Source organism: Saccostrea echinata, unplaced genomic scaffold (genome assembly GCF_033153115.1).
Source record: "Saccostrea echinata isolate AGI-Se365-2 ecotype Australia unplaced genomic scaffold, CSIRO_AGI_Sech_v1 ptg000025l, whole genome shotgun sequence".
NCBI lineage: Eukaryota > Metazoa > Mollusca > Bivalvia > Ostreida > Ostreidae > Saccostrea > Saccostrea echinata.
This window is the reverse complement of record NW_026889774.1, coordinates 10,311,671-10,335,939: the sequence shown is the minus strand read 5'-3', so window position 1 is coordinate 10,335,939 and position 24,269 is coordinate 10,311,671. Positions and strand designations below refer to the sequence as shown.

The following is a 24,269-nucleotide window of genomic DNA, read 5'->3' as shown; positions in this document are numbered from 1 at the left end:
ATACTATTTTTTTCTAGCTCTTTGTTACTATAATTAGATCAGATTCTTAAAAAAAAAACACCAGTCATACAGACACACAGTTTTGGCAGGGATTCAAATCCACACCGACCTATGCATTATGACGTCATGTCATTCACAACCGTTTCCCTATTTTCTGAAAACCAAGTTTTTACACACACTAGAGTCAATGACTACAAAACCAAAAAAAAAAAAAAAAAAAAAAAAAAAAAAAAAAAAAACATTAGAAGGATTTCAAATATTTATAGATGATTCATTCAGAATGAGAAAATTTGTTTTTTTTCCCTACCTCTTTATATACCTTTTTAGTCTCATCTATTTTTAGTCTCCTCTATTTTTCGCTCTTTTAACTAGTTTTAGTCTCGACTATTTTTAGTCTCAACTTAGTTTAATCTATTTTTAATCAAATCTATTTTTAGTCTCAACTATTTTTTTTATCTCTTTGTTACTATAAATATAACAGCACCAGTGTCCTGTGCAAAAACCCCTTACCTTTGCATTGTGACGTCATCCAGTGTATAAATACAGTCTTCTCTCCAGTTTGATTTCATTCTGTTGTCAAAAAATATTCAGACACCAAGACTTAAGAAAAAAAATGAAACAGAAACCAGAGAAAGAATTAGATCTTAAGAAAAGAAATGCCTTGTACTTACAGAGAATACAGAAAGCTAATCGACATCAACAAGTACAGGCTTTACGGAATATACCTGAAGAAGAAGAAGAACAATCAAGTTCATCATTACCACCACCACCATCACCTCATTCACCTCATAAACCTAAGACCATTTCTCAATATTATAAAGTGAGAAAAGATTCTACCAGGTATTCCCCAAAATTTAAAGCACAAGAAAATAATTACAAAATCAATTTTGAGGAATTTCCAGAGGAGGAGGAAAACCGAGGCTTTGTTCGGCAATTATTTAGAGACATGTTAAAAACGGATATATAACATGCAGTGTAATCCTAACGATTACTTACGTTTGAACATACGTCACCCTTCTCTGGAATCTGACATTTCGTACGAGTTTACCCAATGTAAACATTTTAACCAGGATGTCATTTTAAACAAAATAGAAGCCGTCCAACAATCTAAAAAAGATTTTAAACTGGGTGACGGTGCCATGGAATTTAACATGTTTCATGTGAAATATCCAGAAGGAAGTGGTGGACAGAAAACCAAACACCTGATGGTCAATAAGGACACTTTTCTTAAAGGGAAACGATGCATCGTACAGATCCACAATCCTAAGGATAACATGTGTTTAGTTAGAGCTATTGTCGTCACTCGGTTACACAGTCAAAAACCACAAACTTCAGATCCCGAATGGGAAAAACATTGGCTACGTATGCGAAAAGGAGATGTAAGAGCTAATGACCAGAAGAAGGAAGCTCTAGCTCTCAGGGAACAAGCTGGCTGTGATATTCATCAGCCTTGTGGACCTGAAGAATGGGAGAAATTACAACAAGTGTTATATCCTCAATATCGACTGAAAATATTTCAGATCAAGTCTACCTCCTCTAAACTCATTTTTTAACCCATTTACAAAGGCTACGGAGACGGAATTTTTTTAAATGTTCTGTTAAATGACCATCATTATCATGCCATTTTATCCATGCCAGGTATCACAGGGTGTCAATATTACTGTGATCATTGCGATGTGGGCTATAGTCATATTGAAAACCATCGTACCAAGTGTCGTTTTCGATGTCCGTTTTGTTTAGCGAACACCCCATGTCCTGATGACGGGCGCCAGATTACATGTTCTCATTGCCAAGGATTTTTTAAGAACAGAACTTGTTATGAAAATCATTTACGACCTTACAGTAAAAATACGACAACAACCATCTGCAATTTAATGGGACGATGCCAACAATGTGAGAAATGGCTGTCTAAAACTTTACTCGCTCATCACTTATGCGGAGGACGGAAACAATGTAAGATCTGTAAGAAAATCGTAGAAAATGATCATCAGTGCTACGTTCAAAAGAAACCTCCCAAAAAGAAGAAGGGAAAAGAGGAATTACAGTTTTACATTTATTTCGATTTCGAATGTATGCAGGAAAAGGGCATTCACATCCCTAATTTACGTGTGGCACATCGGGTCTGTCAACATTGTGGGCATTTACCCATTGAGGATCCTTGTCCTCATTGTCGACACATGGGACCCCGTCAACACGTGTTTCAAGGATTAAATACCTTAAAAGACTTCATGGACTGGTTATTACAACCCACCAGCAAAGGAGATAAGAATGGTAGTTTATCACACGACCAGGCCATCATCATTGCTCACAATTTCAAAGGATACGACGGACAGTTCATTTTAAATTACCTGGTGCATTCTGCCTGCATGAAACCCACCGTCATCCAGAACGGGAGTAAAATCTTATGCATGGAAATCTGTGGACTAAAATTCATCGATTCTTTTAATTTTTTACCTTTTGTTCTGTCCAAAATGCCTTCCGCTTTCGGATTCACCGAACTGAAAAAAGGGTATTTCCCTCACTTTTTCAATACGGTACAGAACCAGAATTACGTGGGACCTTATCCCCCTCCAGATAAATACAATCCGGACGACATGACTATTAGCGGACGACAAGCTTTTTTTCAATGGTACGACCAACAAGCTGGAAAAGTGTTTGATTTTCAAAAGGAATTTTTAGATTATTGTATTTCCGACGTCGATATTTTACGACGATGTTGTGCTCAGTTTAGATCCACCCTCAAGAGTTTAGTGAATGTAGATCCCTTTCAGGAATCTATCACTTTTGCCAGTGCAACCAATTTAGCTTACCGTCGAGGATTCATGCCCGAAGATACCATTGCCATCATTCCCAACCTGGGATATCAACCTGCTCGTCAATATTCGGCCAAAGCCTGTCGATGGTTAACCTGGTTGAGTCAAAGAAGCGGATCTCACATCCAACATGCGAGAAACGGAGGAGAACTCAAGATCGGAAATTATACTGTAGACGGATATCAAGAAGATACTTGCACCGTCTATGAATTTTTTGGGTGTTATTGGCATGGATGTCCCACCTGCTATCCCAAGCTACAGACCGAAACTCATTCTCACCGGACTCAATATACTTACCAACAATTATATAAAGAAACTTTAAGAAGGAAGTCGGTCTTAGAGCAAATGGGGTACAATATCACCTATATCTGGGAGCACGAATTCGATGAACAAGTGCAAGGAGATAAGGTTTTACAGAATTATTTATCAGCCCTTAACATACTAGATCCTTTAAACCCCCGAGAGGCTTTGGACGGAGGTCGGACCAATGCATCACGATTATATTGTGAGGAAGGGGATATCAGATACATAGACGTGTGTTCTCTCTATCCTTACGTGTTAAAACACAGAGCTTTTCCTGTGGGGCATCCTCAGATCATTACCGACCAATTCCAGGACGTCAGATCTTATTTCGGACTCATTCACTGCAGGGTCTTACCACCTCGAGGCCTCTATCACCCAGTTTTACCTTATCGCACGGGAGGCAAGTTATTATTTCCCTTATGCCGAACTTGTGCAGAACAACAGGACTCTAAACATCGATGTCGACACAATTCCCAAGAACGCAGTCATACAGGTACCTGGGTGACGACCGAATTACACAAAGCCTTGGACATGGGGTATACTTTAGAGCAGATTTACGAAGTTTGGCATTTTCCAGAAAGCAGTACAGATTTATTCAGACCTTACATCGATACTTTTTTAAAGATCAAACAAGAAGCTTCTGGATTTCCACCTGAGTGTCAGACGGAAGAACACCAACTAGATTACATTCATCAAGTCTTAGAAAAAGAAGGAATTAGAATGGACCTGTTAAGTATAGAAAAAAAATCCAGTGCGAAGAACTATAGCCAAACTCTTTTTAAATTGTCTGTGGGGAAAATTTGCTCAACGTCTAGTATTACCGAAAACGAAATACTTAACGGAAGAAGAGGAATTACAAGAACTCTTACAAGATTCGACCAAAGAGATTAAAGGTATCCAACTCTTAGAAAATAAAGAGAAGCCGGAATTAGACATGATGTTAGTCAATTATCAAGACAAAATAGTAGAAGAATGTCCCTTTGGAAATGTAATACTAGCCTGTTTCACTACCGCTTATGCTCGATTACATCTCTACGAGACTTTACAACCTTTAGGAGATCGGGTCCTTTATTTCGATACGGATAGTATCGTGTACCACCATAAGGAAGGACAATTTAATCCGACCCTTGGCAATAGTTTAGGAGAATGGACCGATGAATTGGACGGGGATTACATCATTAAATTCATGTCAGGAGGTCCCAAAAATTATGCTTACCTCACTGCCAAAGGAAATTCCATCCTTAAAGTCAAAGGATTAACTCTTAATTATCGAGCCTCCAATATCGTGTCACCAGAGACATTAGAAAAAATGCTCAAGAAAGGAATGGATGAAGTCACAGTGTCTTATCCTTATAAAATACAGAGGACCCGAGATCATCAAGTCAAGACATTACCTTTAGATAAAAAGTATAGAATTGTATATGACAAGAGACAGATCTTGAAAGATTATAACACTATACCTTATGGTTATTAAAAATGTGTTTATTAATTAAATGACTGTATTTTATGTGTGTGTTTGTTAACTATAAATAAAGCATTGAAACTACCTGTGTCTTCATTTGTCATCATGCAACCTGAGGAGACACCTCTTCCCTCTTTTCAATTAAAACATGAATTTACCATGGTGGTAGCAAGACCTTCTAAATCAGGCAAAACGGAATTTGTCAAGAAATTAATAGAAAATTTACATTGGATTACCCCCCTTCCACAAAAAATTGTCTGGTCTTATCGGGAATGGCAACCTGCTTACACTTCTTTAAGAGATCGGGTGTCTTTCATTCGATATATTCCCCAAGACGATGAGAAATTAGCGGCTAGTTTAAATATACCACACTTACTCATTTTTGACGACATGATGGGAGGAAAAGCCATTGAATCGATCGTGGATTGGTTTACCCGTAAAGCTCATCATCGGAATACCAGTGTGATTTACATCACTCAGAATTTGTTTGATAGGGCAGCATCACATCGCACCATTAGTTTGAATGCTCATTATTTAGTCTTGTTTAAAAATCCTCGAGACAAATCTCAAATCAGTGCCTTGAGTCGTCAGTTAGCTCTACCTCATTTGATGTCCGCTTATCAAGAAGCTACCAATGTTCCTCATGGGTATCTCTTGGTGGATTTAAGTCCACACACCCCAGATGAATACAGATTGAGAAGTCGATTGTTTGAATTGTTGACTATAAACATGCCCCAAGAGTATAAATAAAAATGTATCACCCTCACACTTGTCATTTATCATTCAACTTTCATCATGGCACCATCAGCCAATAGTAAATTAGTGAAAACTTTAAGACGTTTACAGCGGGAAAAAGATCCTGCCAAGCGAGCTCATTTAATTGAATTATGGCGTAAAGCCTTATTGAATTGGTTTGCTATGGGAGCTCGAAATTTAATGAAAGGGGTATTACCCATTAATAAACAGACCCAGAGATTTATTGATCATCATCGTCAAGATTTAAGTATCATTGCTGATAAATCAGCTACTGAGGAAGACAGAAAAAAGCTATTTTAAAACGTGGAGGAGCAGGATTTTTAGGAGGAGTCATCATTCGTCATTTATTTAAATGGAATACCCCTAAAAAACGACGTGCTCGTCATTTGAAAAGTGTAGTGGTAAGAGTCAATAATAAGAATCAAAGAATGTTTCCCGACTGGATGGTCCGAGTAGGAGGAGTGGCTCAAAAGAGCAGAAAGAAGAGAAAACCTACTCAAAAGAGAAAAACTGCTGCTCAAAGAAAAGCCCCTGCTGGTGTTAGAAAGAAAAAAGCTACTCCAAAAACTCCAGCTCAACGTAAAGCTATGCCTAAAAGTCTAAGAAATGAAATTAATCAGTATTATAAAGTACAAAGACAAAAAACTATTGGAGAGTAATTAAAGAAACAAGCTGAAATGAGAATGGATCGTGCTATGCCACCCATAGGCAGTCAAAGAGCCCCGGATTTATTTCCTAAGGTTAATGTAGGGGATCCTTCTCCTGGAATACTTCTCCTGGAATTAAAGTACCCATACAGACTCCTAAAAAAGCCAGCTTTCAACCTTTGTCTGCTTCTACACCTAAACTTCCAAAAGGAATGAGATATAAATGCCGATATTGTTCCAAAATCTATGTCACCGAAAAAAATAGAAATAAACATGAGAAAGACAAACATGGCATGTATGCTCCTCCTCCTTTAGAGTATAAAAGGAGGACACACTGAGGGACACCTCTTCATTGTTTGAAAAGGATGGCTAAGAAGAAGAAGAAGAAGAACACTTGTTGTTCTACAAGATTAAAATCTCATTGGCCTCTTTTAAGAGTGTTATTTAATCCTCATTATTCTTCACCCTTAAAGACAAGTATTTTAAAACATTGCTCTGGAGATTGTATTCTGAAGATTTGTGAGATTGTGTAAAACCTATTAAAAGGAGTGTTACCTCTCAGTTCGGTTCAGAAACGAAAACTAGCTCCAAAGAAACACATCTTAAGGAGACTAGTTCAACCTCAATCCATTCAAAAACGAAGAGCTTTATTACTTCAACAAAAAGGAGGAAACATTTTACCCCTTTTAATCTCAGCAGCACCTTTACTGTTGAATGCCGGTCGATCTGTCTATAAAGTCATCAAGAAGAAGAAAAAATGAGTCGTAAAATGGTGTTAGTTCCTGAAGTCTTATTGAATGAACTTAATGGAAAATTACCGAAACCTTCCGAATTTCAATCTACTATCAGTTTAGGTCAGGAATTAGATGAGATTACAAGACGTGAAGATTTAACCCCAGAAGAAAAAGTCGCTTTCTATGGTCAAGAACTTCATCGCTATAGAAATTATTTAGAACAAGCTAGACAACAACCTACAAAAACTCGATTAGCTCAACCAGCATCAGCAGCAGGAGCAGTTCCAGCCCCAGCAGTTCCAGTACCCCCATCCCCTGCAGAAGCAGCAGGATCACCAGCAGCCCCAGCTGAGATTGAAGATGAAATTCTTCAAACCATCAATAAAAAAATGAAAAGGAAAGCTGGATTATTATTAAATCATTTAAAGAAAAACCCTAAAGTGTTAACTTGGAATAAATAAGGTGAAATTAGTTATCGAGGTCAAAAAGTTGCCAATTCTAACATTGTGGATTTAATGGCTGATAGTATGAGATCTCATACTCTGAAAAATCATCCGGTTTCTACAGGATTAGAAGAATTTGCTCAAGCTTTAAAAGAGACCCGTACTCCTCTGGAATACCTGAGTAATGGAAAACTTATAAAAGCCATGCAGAAACCTGGAAAAATCAGTACTCCTAAAAGTGACAAAATAGACGATAGTGGATTTTCTTCGTTTTTGGACACTCCAGTAAGTAGTCCTATAGAAGATCCAGAAACCATCATTAAAAAATCCATTTCAACACCTGTAGGGACAAGGGTAGGATCCAGATATAGTCCTTTAACTCGAAAGAAATTAAAAGCCCAACTGGAAAAAGACTTTAAAGCCTTTAGAGCTAAAAAGGAATCAAAAGCCCAACTTGAAAAAGACGAAGAAGAAGAAAAGAAATTAGCAAAAATTGAAGAAAATTGGCTTCCTTTACCTAAGAAATGAAAAAGAAACAAGTGGAAGATATTTTAAAAGAGATTTATTATGATCCTAAAAGAGGGTACGGAGGAAAACAAGCTTTGTATCGTCAGGTAAAACCTTTAGGAATTTCCCTGAAAAAGATTCGAGACTGGTTAAAAGAACATGATACTTACACTTTACATAAACCCATTCAAAGAAAATTCCGCAGACAACAAACTAGAGTGACCGACATAGATGAACAATGGCAATTAGATTTAGCAGATGTGTCCAGTTTAAAGAAATACAATGATGGATATACTTTTTTATTGTGTGCCATTGACGTCTTATCTAAATATGCTTGGGTAGTGCCTTTAAAACAGAAAACGGGAAAAGAAATGATTCAAGGATTACAAGAGATTTTTCAACAAGACGGACGACGTCCCATCCGCATTCAATCCGATCAAGGCAAAGAATTTACCAATTAAGAATTCTTACAAACTTTTAAATCCATTCATTTTTTTTTACCACTCGTAATATGGACACTAAAGCCAGTATCGTGGAATGATTTCAGAGAACCATCAAAGCACGCATGTGGCGTTATTTCACTCGTCATAAAACCAGACGGTATTTAGACGTCTTACCGGATTTAGTATATGCTTACAATCATTCTTATCATCGGAGTATCAAAAGAGCACCAGCTCAAGTGAATGCTTCTAATGTATTGAAAGTCTGGAAAACTTTATATGGGGAAAAATCTCAAACATTCCCTAAAAAACCTCAATTTAAACAAGGAGATCGGGTCCGCATTAGTAAAGCTAAACGCACTTTTGAAAAAGGATATTTGCCCAAATGGACTACAGAATTGTTTACCATTTCTAAAAGAGTGCCTGGAAGATATCCTTATGTGTATAAAATCCAAGATGATCATGGTGAGGAATTAGAAGGCACTTTTTACGAAAAAGAATTACAACAGACTATTAAAAAAGATGATGTGTACGAAGTAGAAGAAATCTTGGGGTATAAAAAGCGACGTGTAGGGAAAAAAATCATTCAAGAAGTCAAAGTGCGGTGGAAAGGATATCCTCCTAGTTTCGATTCATGGATTCCCCAAACGGATCTCATTCAATAACTCCTCATTGGAAATTTTGTGGAGAGAATGCGCCTGGAGAAGAAATTGTTTATTTTGCACAATTATTCATTTGTGTATCTCTTATCATTACCAGTGTGGTCATGTTAGCTTTACATGATACTAATCGAGAATATTGGATGGTCTGTGTTAGTTCTTCCGTAGGTTATATTATGCCTAGTCCTACGATGATACATCATACCCCTAAGAAGACCACAAATCCAGGGAGTCTAAAAATAGAGACACAATAGAGTATATAAAATCGGGCAAGTCAAAAATAATCATTTCTGATCTGACTGAGGGCCAGAGCAACATGGAGTTTTTAAGCTCAGAGTACTGTTGGAAAAAGTAAGAGCATACAGGTTCCACTAAAAAAAGGAGAATGGATGAAAAACAAAGAAGAATGTATTCAAGATTTCATGGATAAGAATCCGGGAGAAACAGGAGTCAATGATGTGAACCTGTATGAGATTCAAATTACCGGACCATCAATGTGCAACTCATAGTATTATTATTAGGGCCAAAGCAACCCAAGTATCAGGAATTCAAATGGAAAGTCAAATACGTCTTGGCTCACAAAACAGAGGGACCAGAAAGGACCTGGATTCAAGGGAAATGGATGGAAGAAGTCCGAGATTGTATCAAAGATTATGTAAACAAAGTGATCAAAAAAGGATACGACATCATGGACTGTGGCTGTCCGACAGAATATTTGTACATGAGGAGAACTTTTCCCATCCAAAAAGAACTGTGCAAAAGTATTCAATGTTTGTTACTTTAATGTTGTTGCTGTGATGTTGTTGTTTGTTCTTATTATGAATAAAAATTATAGAAACACAAATCTCTTATTCTTTTCTTTCTATGACGTCACAATGAGTACATTGACTTAGCCAAAAAAACGTAGGTTTTTTACAGGTGTTTTAAGAATCAGATCTCGTGCTCTAATTATAGTAACAAAAGGTCTCAAATTAGTATCCTTCTTCTGCAGGTGTTTTAAGAATAAGATCTCCTGCTAAAATAAATATAGTAACGTAACAAATGTCTAAAAATAAAACACAGAAAAAAGGTATATAAAGCCTGGCTTTTTCTTTAAGGTTTTCACTGCGTTCAATCATGGCTTTTTCCGAATGGAGAATAGAATATTGGATAAATGTAGAAAAAGAAAATATGTCAACATTGTAACAAGGAGATAGAAGACATAGTGTTAAGAGTGGGGTACGATAGTGATGATATAGCTGTGGATTCTTATTGGGGATGCAATCACTGTTTTACTCCCATACCTCACTGGGAAGTAGATGATCCCCCTTCCTTGGAGCAATGTACCTGTGATTGGTGCATTAAATATTACCTATGGAAAAATGGAATTGATCATATGATACCACCTTGGGTTAAGCTCATGAGAAGAAAAAGAAAGATCGAGAGATGTCCCAGCTGTTGGGAAGATAACACTTATGGAAAATGGAAATGTGAACAGTGTCGACAATATGCTTGCTGTGAAATGTGTATAAAGAACATTATAGAGACTTCTTACAGACAATGTCCCTTATGTCGATTTAATGGTTAAAAAAATAAAATTCTTTCAAAAAGAATTGTTGTTATTATTATTATTATAAATAGAAAGGTCAGAAGTGAATTTCTCTCAGTCTCTTACTGAACATGGCTGAGAGCAGTGGTTTTTATATGACATTACCCAGTGATGGGTCCATGCAATCTTTTCCGGGGAATACGACCGCTCAATCTAAAACTTTATTACCACAATCTGTGAATTTAACGGATGGTCAATGGGAAGTAGCATTAACCGAAATGATTTATCCTTGTAGTATAGAAAATATAAGTCATGATGAATTTTATATCGATGTGTGTATAGTGGAAAAAAGTTCCACCTTTTTTTAAAGATGTTTCACCATCAGAGAAACTGGATCTCGAGAACCCCGATAAGAACCAGTGGGGACGGTTTCAATTATTGAAAACTACTCCCATCACTTTTCAACAAACCCAGCTTTTAGTAGATTGGAGTAAAGCCTATTGGTTAAACGGTACTTATGATCCTAGAGAGAAATTGAATTTGTATCGACTTCGATTTAGACCGGGACCTTATCCCAACCCTACAGCTATCCTGGCAGAAATCAATGAAGGTTTAGTACAGACCATGAAAAAAATCTGGAAAAAGTATCACAAATGGACCGAGAAAAAGAAACCCACAGATCAAGGAAGAGTGATGGTGGTGGTCAGTGATGACGATGAGGTGTATGGGCATTTAAAACAGAGCTTAAAGACAGTGATACAAGACCTGAAAGAAGAAGAAGAAAAACCCTCAAAAATTGAGATGAAATATAATTATCGGGAGGATTTCGATCGAGTGAATTATGTTACTCATTTACGTCAAATTCCCATCTTTGTACGTCTTCCCTTAAGTCTGGCTTATAAATTAGGATTTCATGGTTCTAAATTAGTCCCGGAAAATTGGACAGAAGACACGACCAAATGGATTAACACCAGTTATCTGGCTCCGGACACTGTAGATTTATATCGAAATTTAAAATCCATGTATGTGTATTGTGATCTGATTCAACCCCAGACCGTAGGATCGAATGCCTTGAAATTATTAAGAGTGGTCCCTTGTCAATTTGAACAGAAAGACAATCAATGTAAATGGGAACCCATACGTGCGAAATATCTCCCTTTGAGTAAAAAACATTTTGATACCATTGAGATACACATCATGACACCTTTAGGAAAACCCATGCCTTTTTTAAGTGGAAAAACTCTAGTCAAACTTCATTTTAGAAAAGTGTACTGAGATGAGTGTACAATTGATGTGTTACATCCTATTGGGAGTAATGGCTTGTCTGGTATGCTGTCTATATTGTGTTCAGCCCTAAGGGTATAAAAGGAAGTCCTCAGAGTGCAGGAAAGTCAGTTTTAAGAACAGTTATCACCATGCAGTATCATCCAGGAATATTAAGACAGAGAGGACACGGTTGGACTTATCATAATGGTTTATTACGTCAAAAAGGACACGATGTAGGTGGAATTATATCTGGATTGGTTGGAGCCCTTACCCCTAATTGGATTTCCATTACTATCTCTTGTTCCACCCAGTTTGCTTCCACCCAAAATAAGGCTATTATCCCAGCATTTAAAATCTCAAAGAGGAGGAAATTTTTTAGACTTCATTTCGGGAGCTGTACCTAACTTACCTATAGGGATGACTTTAAAAGAAGCTGTCCAATTAGGCTCAGGCCGGAGACAAAGAGGTCGAGGATTTCTTAAAGATGTACTTAAAATGTGTCGTAATCAAGCCTTGATTGCCGGAGCTAAAATAGGAGCGGATGTGATTTAAAAAAAGAGAAATATCAAAAATGCTCTTTTAACTCACGGACTCAATGCCGTTAAAAATACAGGCTTATTTGCTCTAAATAGAGGAGGAACTTTACCCTTTAAAAAGAAGAAGAATAAGAAAGGTCAAAAAGGTAAAGGGAGAAGAAAAAGAAGATAGACAGAAAGTTCTGTTGGCTAGAGGAGGTCCTAATAAGAGAAAAAGAAAAAACAAGGAGGCAATATTCCCAAGAAGAAAAAACGGTCTTTAGATGTCTTTGATGACACTATAAATAGAGGTGTGTGAGGGAGAGGAGTTTCATTTGTGAAAAATCAATCTTAGTAGACAGACATCATGTTACATCCCGATTCCTGTGCCTGTGGGATGGACAATTTACAATTGTTCCAAGTCCCTCCGACTAATATTGCTTTAGAAGACTCCAAATGGGAAGAATATTACCCTATTTCTAGTACTTTAGGTTCAGAGACAGCTCCGATTGAATTTGAAATTAAAGGACAAGGAGATCAATATCTAGATTTATCTCAAACTTATCTTCAAATGGTATGTCAATTTACCCAAAATGATGGAAGTGATCTGGGTGGAGATCCTGCTAAAACAGCCCCAGTTAATAATATCTTACATTCCTTGTTTACGGAAATTGATGTCACTCTCAATGGAAAAATAATCACTCCAGGGACCGTTACTTATCCTTACAAAGCTTATCTGGAGAAATTGCTGTCTTACAAACCCAGAACTTTAGCCACACAAATGAAAGCTTGTAGTTTATGGGAAAAAGATACGGCAGGACATATGGATGAAAGGGGGTTAGAAGCTCTGGGGGTGGCTGCTAATCAGTCCTTTGCTGTAGCTCATGATAGTTGTACCATTAACAAACCCATCATTCCAGCATACCCAGCCAATTCTAAAAACGAAGGATACAGAAAACGTCATGAAGCCATAGATGCTAGTAAGAAAATTACTTTGTTGGATCGTTTACATCTGGATTTGTTTCAACAAGATCGATTTCTACCGAATGGAGTCGACCTCCGTTTGATATTTAATCGAGCTAGACCTGATTTCTACATGATGACGGCTCAACCCAATACGGGAAAAGTCAAAATATTAAGTATGGTCTTGTGGGTGAGAAAAGTGAAACCTTCCCCTACTTTAATGAATCAGATCAATGAAAGTTTGAATACTCACAGAGCCATTTATCCATTAAGAAGAGTCGAAGTCAAAACTTTTACCATACCTACAGGAACTCAATCTAAGATTACAGATCATCTATTTCAAGGCCAGATGCCAAAAAGGCTCATTTTAGGGTTTGTGGAGAATGCTGCTTTTAATGGAGATAAAACTAAAAATCCCTTTAAATTTCAAAATTTTGGGATTAAAAAATTAGATGTTAGTATCAATGGAGAGACCATGATGACTCGTTGTTTCGAACCTAATTTTAATGAAGATTTATATCTGAGATCTTATCTGAGTGTGTATCAAGCTTTGGGAAAATTAGGAGAAGATTGGGCTCCGGACATCACCTTAGAAGAGTATAAAAACGGATACACTTTAAGGGGCTGGGATTTCACTAAAGATTAAGAAGCCCAATCGGATAAATTCCATCTCATAGAAACAGGACATTTAAGAGTAGAAGTCCAATTTACTGGTAATACGGCTACCACTTTAAATTGTGTGGTGTATGCAGAATTTGATAACGTCTTAGAAATCAACAAACAGAGAGAAGTGAGCATTGATTATTAATGGATACAGGACAGTTGAGAGAAGTGTTATCTAGAGAATTAAAGAGTTCGTTTGCTGGAGTGTATCCTTTAGATTTATTACCAGATCAATTAAAATTGGGTGTGTTTATATGTTAGCAGTCCGGTGGTAGAATATTTTGATTCATATGGATTTCCTTCTTTAAAAAAAGAAATTCAAGACTTTATCCATCGTCATGGTCATCAATGGATTTATAATCCGTATCGATATCAAGATTGAAATACCGATGTGTGTGGACAATATTGTGTGTATTATTACATCAAAGACATATGAAGAAAATCAAAGCAGATGAATGGTTATTTCCCTTTGAGCATAATACAGTTTTACAAAGAGATCATTATGTAGCTCAATGGTTTAAAGACACTTATCATAAAAGACCAACAGGTCATGGACAAACTTGTCAATGTTTCTATCAAAATGTATTGTAAAATTGTTATTGTTGTTTTCATTGTTGTTTGTTGTTCTCAAAATAAAAAAGAAAAAAAAAAACTTGTTATTATCATTTCAATACGTAGAGGACTGATGACGTCACAATGAGTAGCATTTTCTACTGACTTGCTGTTTGTTATAAGTGTTCTATGTGTAAATAAAAATCACTGTGTGTGTGATATGTGTTAATAATATCTTAATTAAAATAAGAGTTATTTGTTAATAAAATGATTATGTGTAAAATAAAAAAAAAATTAAAAAAAAAAAAATTATTTCATTTAAAAAAAAAAAAAAATTAAACCCTGGGTGTTATTAGACGTTTCTATAACCAGATGTATTTTAAAAGGTATCTTTTCGTAAAATTTGGGTTGGTCCTTAAAAGGACCGTTGTTGTTTTTTTTTTCTTCAGGGTTTACTCCCTGGGACGTCGGCCTCTGCCGCGGCCCACAAACTCCCGTCTCTCAGAGAGAGGCCTCCTAGGTGTAATAGGAGGAGAAGGAGGTGGTCTTGTGGGAGGGGCAGCAACTTGGGAGGGCGGATCTGCGTTCCTACACAGGGGGCAGGGTTCTCCTCTATCGATCAACCTTCCCGCACAGAGGAAGCAGGCTGGCCTCTGTCTGCATCTCCCACACTCAAAATTGCTCTGCTCGTTGTCACACAGACACAGGATGCAAAAACCCACCTGAACCGGAGTTGTATCTCCTACAAGGGAATACAGCCCTGGAATACGGCACAATCCTGCTGGGGTGGGGAGTTGAGCAGTTGTTGTACGGTTGCCGGAATGGCAGATGGAGACGGAGGGGGGGGGGATTCCGGCGAATCAGGCAGATTGAAATTTCGCCCCTCTTCTTCCTGCCTAGGATGTAAAATAGGCCGGTAATCTGTGTCCTCTGGTGCTGCTGGTGAAGGTCTTTCATACGGACACTGCCTGGATCTAGATCTCCGGGTGGTGGGGGATTCTGGAAGATCATGCACTCGAATCCTCCCCATGTTCAGTATCCCATACTCTTGCCCTGTTCTCTGATTTCTGACTATCAGCTGACATAACACTTCTACGCCTGGTATGATAAAAATATCTTCATAAAAATGAGAAGCCATCGTCTGGGTTGCTGGATTCAGCTAGCTAACGAATGACAGTTAACAGCTGACAAGCGTCGGTATTTATACACTCAGCGCGACCCGAAAAGAAAGCACTCTAAAAGCCCGGATGTAAGAGAGCTCAAAAAATCATGGAAAATTCAAATTTGTGTTATTCTGTGTTTGTGAATACATCTATTGGAGTAAATAAGTTATTATGGAATTATATATACTTTCAAACCTTCTTGTTAAAGAATGAAGGTAAGTTTTGAGGATGATTTCACAGTATTTTTAATACATGACATTCCTCCGTTGTTTAGAACAGGCTCATTCATGTCGAACCGAAGGGCTAACCTTGACTGACCTGAATACATAAAATAAGGAGTAAAGTTATTTTAAAAGTGTGACACAAAGAAAACTTAATCTATATAATAAGATTGAACCTAAGGAAAAGTGTTGATATGGTTTTTTAAATCAAAAGAATCCTTACAAGTGTAGAAATAAACTTAGCGTCTGTCTAAGCATAACAACAAGGGAGGTCAAAGGTCAGCCATTTTCAGAAAATCACTGTATAGACTTGTATAGAGCATATAAGATTCTTTTCAATCCTGATCTTTTATGATGAAAATTTTGAGATGAATACAATCGGAAACTTATAAAAATCATTTGTATCTACTTTATTTCCAATGGGAAAGTGTAGATTTTAAAAGAAACCCTATTCATATACGCAGTGTTGGTACAACAGACACCGTGTTACACACATACATTTGATTTTTTTTGTATTGTAACCTTATGAAAATAGAATTGTGAGATTAATACAATCGGAAACTTATAAAAATCATTTGTATCTACTTTATTTGTAGTGGGAAAAGTCTAGATTTTATAAAAAGACAAAAGACAAAAAAAAAAAAAAAAAAAAAAAAAAAAAAAAAATCTAAGCGTCTAATAAAAGGACACAAGATGGCGTCATAAATTAATAACAATGACGTATTGTAATTTTTTTTATTGCATTATTTCTTGAAGACTAACAATTGTTCCAAGTGTTGAATTCTCCTTTGAAATTTTTAATCGATCCGTTATTAAACTCATCCATTCACTTTTTTCCCCCCGATCTTCGGGGTGCTAAATCATATTTTTTTTTTATTGAGACTCGTATTAAAAGTCACACTCAAATTGTTTTAGTTATTGCATTATACTATCATAGCTTTTCAAGATTAGGCTTAAGTTAAATTTTGTTTTTGTTTTTGTTTTTTTTTTTGCACACGGTACTACTGCACAGGTGTTTTAAGACTCTTGAATCGGTGCCAAGATTAGGTACATGACCCTCTCTGCAGGTGTTTTAAGAATCGGATCTCGTGCTCAATAAATATAGTCATAGTAACAAAAAAGGTAAAAAAAAATTTCAAACTTGAATCGGTGGCAAGATTAGGTACATGACCCTCTCTCTGCAGGTGTTTTAAGAATCTCATCTCGTGCTTTTTTTTTGCACGAGACCCTTAAGTAAAAAAGGTATATAAACTCAGAGTTGAGTCAGTTATAGCATCAGTCTTTCAGTGAATACTTGCAGAGAATAGACATGACACAAGTAATGATGAATCCTAATGATGTTTCAGAGCAGAATCTTCCAGAACTGATAAGCAAGGAAGATTTTGAATGGATGGTGAATGAGATAAAGATCCCATTGGATTGGATTTGGAAATGTATAACATTCCAGAACCCATGACCAAGGAAGATATTTCAGCTGAGAATATTCCAGAATTGATGAGCAAGAAAGATTTGGAATGGATAGTGAATGACGTTAAAGATTCTATTGAATTGGATTTAGGGGTATACTTCATTCCTGAACCCATGACCAAAGAAGAGATGAGGAAAAAAGGTATGTAAACAAAGAGTTTACAGCATCTGTCTTGAGTTAGTATTTTTTTTTTTTTGGCAGAGAATAGATAGGACACATGCAATGATGAATCTTAATTATGTTTCAGATGAGAATCTTCCAGAACTGATAAGCAAGGAAGATTTAGAATGGTTATTGAATGACGTTAAAGAAGATCCCATTGAATTGGATTTGGAAATGTATAGCATTCCAGAACCCATGACCAAAAAAGATATGAGGATCTTGAGGAGTCAACCAATGACATTGTTAATTTACTGGAGGATTTCAAAACAAATAAGGACACCAAATTGTGTTTATTACAGGAAAGATTATCCAGATTAGAAGGGCAAGTCACCATGATAGAAAAGAAAACAAGAGGCCGTTCTTACCAGAAAAGAAAAGACTCAGCGGCCATCAAAAATGAGTGTATAGATGATCAACACTTAGTGAAAACTCAGGACATAAAGACCCAGAAACAAAAAACAACTCAGGAACAAAAAAGGACTCCTTTTGTGTTGTTATATGATGTACAAAAGACTCTTAACACAGTGAGTAACAAAAGAAAACTTCAGAATAGTGATATAAATGACAAACTGAAAGCAAAATCCAAAGAAGAGATATAAAGGACAAAGTGAAAATCCAGAAAAAAATTGACACTTTCTGGTGAATTAGTGTTGTGATTATTAGTGTTTTAATATTTTACTCTATGATATGAGTATTGTTTTTTTTTAATGAATTATCTATAAATATTTGAAATCCTTCTAATGTTTTTTTTTTTTGGTTTTGTAGTCATTGACTCTAGTGTGTGTAAAAACTTGGTTTTCAGAAAATAGAGAAACGGTTGTGAATGACATGACGTCATAATGCATAGGTCGGTGTGGATTTGAATCCCTGCCAAAACTGTGTGTCTGTATGACTGGTGTTTTTTTAAGAATATGATCTAATTATAGTAACAAAGAGCTAAAAAATAGTATAGCTGTGCAAAAAACAAGCTATATAAGTCTAACAGACTATAAAAGGATGAATTCCAGATATATCTATTTTTAGAATTTTAAAATCTATTTTTAGACCCGCCCATCCAGGCGCTCTATAACTACTAATGATGGGTCACCTTTTTTAAATAAAGGAAGTACATGAGCTACTTTCCACTGTTTAGGAAATACGCATTCTCTTAAAGATCTATTAAACAGAATACACAAGGGAAATGAGACGCTAAAAATAGTAGCTTTTAACATTTTATGACTAATATTGTCAGGTCCTATGGCCTTGCTCACAGGGAGAATAGAAATTATATCAATAATGTCTTGCTCAACTATTTCAATACTATTAAGAACACTATTACACAATAAAGAAAAAACTGGTAATGCAGGTTCGACATCATGCGACGACGAAATCGAAGCAAAATAGTTGTTTAACGCCTCAACTTTGTCAATATCGCTATATGAAATATGCACATCGTCATTTTCTGTAATATCCTGCAGCGGTGGTATTTCGGACCTGACCTTGGTTTTGAAAACATCTTTTAATAGTTTCCAATAAATTTTTGAACTTTTGATACTTGCGTCGATAAGATTGGTCTCTATATTGTTATAATAGTTTGCCATCGCTACTTTTTTCATATTGTTAACTTTGTTACGTAGTTTTTTAAACTTATCCAAATCTGAGTCTTTATTCTGCTTTTAGGGCGAGATACATATCTGATAGGGAAAAAAATAAATTCAATTTGTGTAATTTGGGGGGGGGGGGGTAAAGAATTTTTTGTTGTCTAATATACATGTAACATCTTTAATTTGTACATGAAACTTTATGTAAATGTTTATATGAATCAACAAAAGACATACCATTTATTTACAGTAAATAAATAATATGTGATCATTAAAGTCTTTCAATCAACATTCATCACATTTAGTTTTGAAGGAGAGATCATACTGAAAACTAAGTGAATAGAGTTTTATGTTAGAAATTAAATTTTTGATCTGGTCACATATTTTGAATCAAATAAAAGAAAGATATCAATAATTTCAAGCATATTATGATATATAATATTATTCTTGAAAAACTCACATTTACGGCTAGAAAGTTCAGGATCATTTCTTTACACATTTACATGTATTTATAAATAAAATAAATTTTTAATCCTTTTCAGTTTTTGTTCAAAACTAAACGAAAATCGGCGGGACATTCAATTGTTTTAATATATTTCATTGTCAAAATGCACATACATGTATGAATTGGAAATAAGTCCTCCACACTCACAAAGTACTCTTTTCTGATAATTCAATTTCAATTTGATTAGAATAAGATCTTTAATAGTCTCAGATTGATTTGACGATTACAATACCGCACTGGACGTCAATATTGAAAATATGTGTTTGCATTTATATTTTTATCCATTTCAGATAAAGCTTTCCGGAATTTATCATATCAGAAAATAATGTAGAACATAAGCAGTAAGTCACAAGTCCATAGTATTAGATGCTTAAATAAATAAATATTGTACCGTAGGACTGGCGGTAAATTTAGATTATGCGTTGATGTTGCTGTGGCGTATTTGCCAGAAGAAACACAGTTTTTTAAGTCACGCCCTCTTTTTGGTATCAGGCCATACTACGACAAGACTTTGACTGATGAATGAATGATGTTAATTTCCAGACCTTGGCAATGGCTGATGAATGAATGAAGTCAACAATATTTAATTTAAAAAATACTAACATTAACTTGCCAAAATTCGCCTCGTAATTTTTTTCCGTATTTTTTCTATGTTTCCTTATTCAGTAAATGATACGTTCTATGTAGAATTCTCGTCTTTCTATTTTGAGTATTTTCTATCTCCCAGTACATGTAGCAATTTAGCATCAGAAGTCTCTGCGATTTTTTTTACTTCATAAAGTATTTCAAACTTTCATTAATTTCATAGTGTCTATCAGGCCAGGGACTAGTTAGAATAATCTACATGTACATGTAACTGTGTCTTGGGACTGCTACATCGCCAATACACGGAACGAATTCCATCGTTAAACCGGGTCCGTAGGACGATATCATTTTAATGACAGAACGTTCTATCTAATCAGAGACCTATATTCTAGACAGTGTATATGTCCCTGTTTCTATACGTCGATGGCCATATACGGCGATGTTTTCCATTGACCCCCCCCCCCCTTTAAAAATAACGATCTCGAAAGATGCATGAATTTTCTTTCAGAGTTGACGGCGTCAGTATAATACGTGTAGTTTACAATCCTTACCCCTGTACCTGACCAAAAAATCATGTCTTCTGTGTCTTCAACATTTCGAAAGTACAACATCATCACATGCACCCATTCCGAATTCATGGGAAGAAATTCTGGGGATTTTCTTCCGGTATAGCTTTAGACTGACTTCAATCAAAGCGCAATTAACGCTAATCTTTATATTACCCATGAGAGTGATGCGAGACAAATGATGTCAGCACTGTTGAGGGAAGAAGCCAACATTTTTTTCAGATTTGAAATTAAAGCTTTAAAAGAACAATATAAGGCCTTTCATTGAAGGGGGGGGGGGGGGGCGTGATTTCAATTTATTTCCTACGTGCTCAATAATAATAACGAGTTTAAACATATAATTATAGAAAATAAACGAGTAAACAATAAACAAATTCAAATAAAAAGGAAATTAAAATACATGTTTGAATTTGTAACCTTTATTTTGATGTTAGAAAGTATAAGTGTATCACAGGTTACTAATTTTACCCCATTTCATTGCACGCAAGTAGTGCCATATAAAAACACAGGTTTTTTCCATAAAATAATATGTCTTCGGATGTATACGGGGTGGAATGGGCTGATTTTAGGGCATAGATGGGAAGGAGAGTGTCTGGGGAAAATAATTAAAATTTCAAATATTGAGAAATGTTGCCTTTGAATGCGTAGTAGGAATGGTGTAAATAGGCCATGTTTACCTTCTTCTCAAGGGGTAAGTCAAATATGCAGGGTATGGGGTAACTAGCGGTGTCTTAGAGGGACTTGTACACTATGGATTCTCCTTAAATTTAAAAAATATTTTAAGGCTATAATGAAAAAGAAATTGCTGAATTTCAAGATTAATTTAATTAATTCTAAATAAAATTTAAATAGATTCCACATGCAAAAAAGTAGAAGAACGCGTGGTAGCAAAATAATCGAGCATATTAAAGGAAATAAATGCTATAATTATCAATGACATCCGAGGAAAATATTTGTAAAAGTATTTTTTTTTAAATCCACCTCTTCAAGATTCTGCCATAAATTGTGTCGAATCACTCTTAGGGGAATATCGGTGATTAGCGTTAACAGTCTAGACGAACTCCAAAAACAGCGTTTTCGGAAGTAAGAAATTGAGACTGAAAAAGACTCCGAAAATAGAGTCCGCGCTTGCGCACATGCACAAAAAATGGCAAATTTTCGGCAAAAATGATGGGTCTACAATAACTGTCTGTGCAAAGTTTTGGAAAGTAGCAATTATGCCAGTACTCAGAAATGCTAAATAAAAGACTTCGGAAGAGATCGTATTTGTCAGATTTTTTATTTCATTTGCAAAAAGGAGATATTTACTTTCAAAGTTGACGTTTGAAGTCATGTCAATTACAGAGAAAATGATACGTTTGAGAGTGAATATGCATAATAAAAGGGATATATATGCAAAATAGGACAATATATATTGTAACTGATAAAAACTTGACTGAATTTTACACATAAATTAGTACATTGTATTCCGGTATTTTTATTTGTGTACGACATCTGAATTGAACGCGTAAGTTCTTACCATCGTTATTTATCGATTTTTTTTTATCACATACGAACAGATATTATTATGAAAACATTTTTAAAACTATTAGCTATCAATATGAAATCTTTAAAAACCACTCTTCTAGAAATTAAGGTCACAACATGTCTTCTAAAAATGAACCTGTGAATATTTCTGCTCCGTGGTGAAAAATTCGCATTTTATAATTAAAATAAATACAAGCTGGGTGTTTTCAAAAACAAATAAAAACACCTATATTGTAGGAACAACATAAAATTTAAATCAAGGAGACAATAAATCAAATAAGAAAATAATTCTTACCGGCAGTATTGAATTCGATGTCGTATATCCAATTTACTACTATGCAAGAATTTGAAGCAATAAATAAGTCAATATCCACAAAATAATTTAATAAATATAATTATCCATTCAACAAAAATTAAAATAAAGTTACAATGCACTAAATACAGCCATTATGCAGCCGTGTATTTGGAGAAAGCGAACGACAATCCATCGTTTGTTTACATCGGACGCCATTTTGCCGCAATGCATGATGGAGCCAAAGACTTCGTTTTCGGAGTTCACGCCGTTTTTAGAGTTCGTCTAGACTGGTTAATAGCACTTGTATTGAGTTCAGCTCAAAGCTAAATCGGACGGGATTTCTTGGGATGTTTTATCAGTGATTTGCAGCAGCAGCGCCGTAGCAAAATATGATCCTTGCAGATGGAGAGTCAGACAGCTATTTATACTACAGACTCCGGACCGTGGCTTGACACCATGTAGTAGGCGGTGCTTATTATCAACTTGCTTTTCTCTCATTTGTCCTCTGGTACAAGTAACTTACACAATAGATATTAACTGGCTATCGGTAAATACACTCACAGTTTTTATTCACTCGGGGCTCCGCCCCTCGTGAATGAAAAACTGTGAGTGTATTTACCGATAGCCAATTAATATCTATAACAGTGTAACTATAACTAGGACTATTGCAACGCTCATGTGTACAAAGATAGCAGATATTGTAGAGTCCCTTCGTTAAATAATACCCAGTCTTGGGGACACCGATTATTCTTACTATACTTTACTGTACTACAAAATATTTGCAATCAGTTTACACTCGCGGGCAGTTATCGCATTATAAAATACAATATGAAATCAACAGCTATCTTAATTATAATATATTGGTAAACTAATTAGCATGCTATTAGATACTTCTCTATTCCAGTTCTAAATTTTTAAATGTGTTTATATAATTGCAATGGATACTTTTACGACGTTACGATGTAACGTAATGACGTTACGTTACAAATAATGACGTTCCTCGAGCAAATTTCAATCAAAACAATGCTATAAATAAACATACTAGTTAAAAACAACTCTAAAAAATATTATACAAACACTGAAGTAAAATTTTAGAAAATTTTCTGTTAAATTATCAATCATTGACAAATTTTACGTAGGTCCGACCCGTTCCGTTGACGTCTATTTAAAAGAACGACAACTCTACAAATTGCAAAATCGTAAAATTCTGGTTACTCCCCTTTGATGATGCAAAATATGACGTAATTTCAAGGCCATTCTTGTGGTATTTTTATCACAACATGAAAATAAAAATTGGCATCGTTAAAAAGTTTAATTCTTCACCTTTAAGACAGAAACAAGTAAAAATATGGGGAGACTCAGGTTCAATGAAAGTTTTTTGCTGAAAGTTGTCCGAAGCAAGGTATGTGTCCGATGCATGGTTAACTCACCCTACTTTAAAATCTCTTCTTGAAAAATTATAATTATAGATATCAAAAAAAAAAAAAAAAAAAAGAAAGAAAGAAAAACAGTAATAAAAAGCTAAAAGTATACACTACATGTATCTATATTGAAATCCTCATTAATTTTTGAGTTAAGATACATGTACATTTCGATGGTTCGTGATTCTATGGCAGTGTCTATATGCACGACCGTCGTGCACTTACTTTTTCATCGGCTATTCGCACGACCGTCGTGTATATAATTTTTCAATGACTATTTCCACGACCGTCGTGTATATAATTTTTCATTGACTATTTGCACAACCGTCGTGTAATGTATTTATTAATAAGCTGTTCGCAAGACCATTATCCTTCGTCCTCTTACGTACCTTCATAGCTAAATATGCAGTGTCCAGCGCATGCGCAGATACTGACCACTAATTCACAGAAACAATAAAAGTTTTCCCGCCACTACCCATCATAGTTAATTCAGTGCTCGCGTAGCATAGACCACCAACTTACGTA

General features: G+C 35.6%; 2 protein-coding genes across 2 annotated transcripts; both read left to right on the top strand.

Moving 5' to 3' along the window:
- Positions 1 to 1,874: 1,874 nt before the first annotated feature.
- On the top strand, positions 1,875 to 4,590 carry LOC133192879 (uncharacterized). The gene is made up of 2 exons (XM_061328885.1): positions 1,875 to 3,849; positions 3,932 to 4,590. The coding sequence occupies exons 1-2, from the start codon at positions 1,875 to 1,877 to the stop codon at positions 4,588 to 4,590; spliced, it is 2,634 nt and encodes an 877-aa protein (XP_061184869.1).
- A 7,850-nt stretch (positions 4,591 to 12,440) lies between these two features.
- Positions 12,441 to 13,682, top strand: LOC133192878 (uncharacterized protein F54H12.2-like). The gene has a single exon (XM_061328884.1). The coding sequence runs from the start codon at positions 12,441 to 12,443 to the stop codon at positions 13,680 to 13,682; it is 1,242 nt and encodes a 413-aa protein (XP_061184868.1).
- Positions 13,683 to 24,269: the final 10,587 nt, after the last annotated feature.

What these genes read in the sequence shown, in the direction of transcription:
- LOC133192879 (XM_061328885.1), top strand. Translation starts at nt 1,875, where the DNA reads ATGGGACGATGCCAACAATGTGAGAAATGGCTGTCTAAAACTTTACTC. An exon ending in AATTAGAATGGACCTGTTAA is followed by an intron (nt 3,850 to 3,931) that starts GTATAGAAAAAA and finishes CTCAACGTCTAG; the next exon opens with TATTACCGAAAACGAAATAC.
- LOC133192878 (XM_061328884.1), top strand. Translation starts at nt 12,441, where the DNA reads ATGTTACATCCCGATTCCTGTGCCTGTGGGATGGACAATTTACAATTG.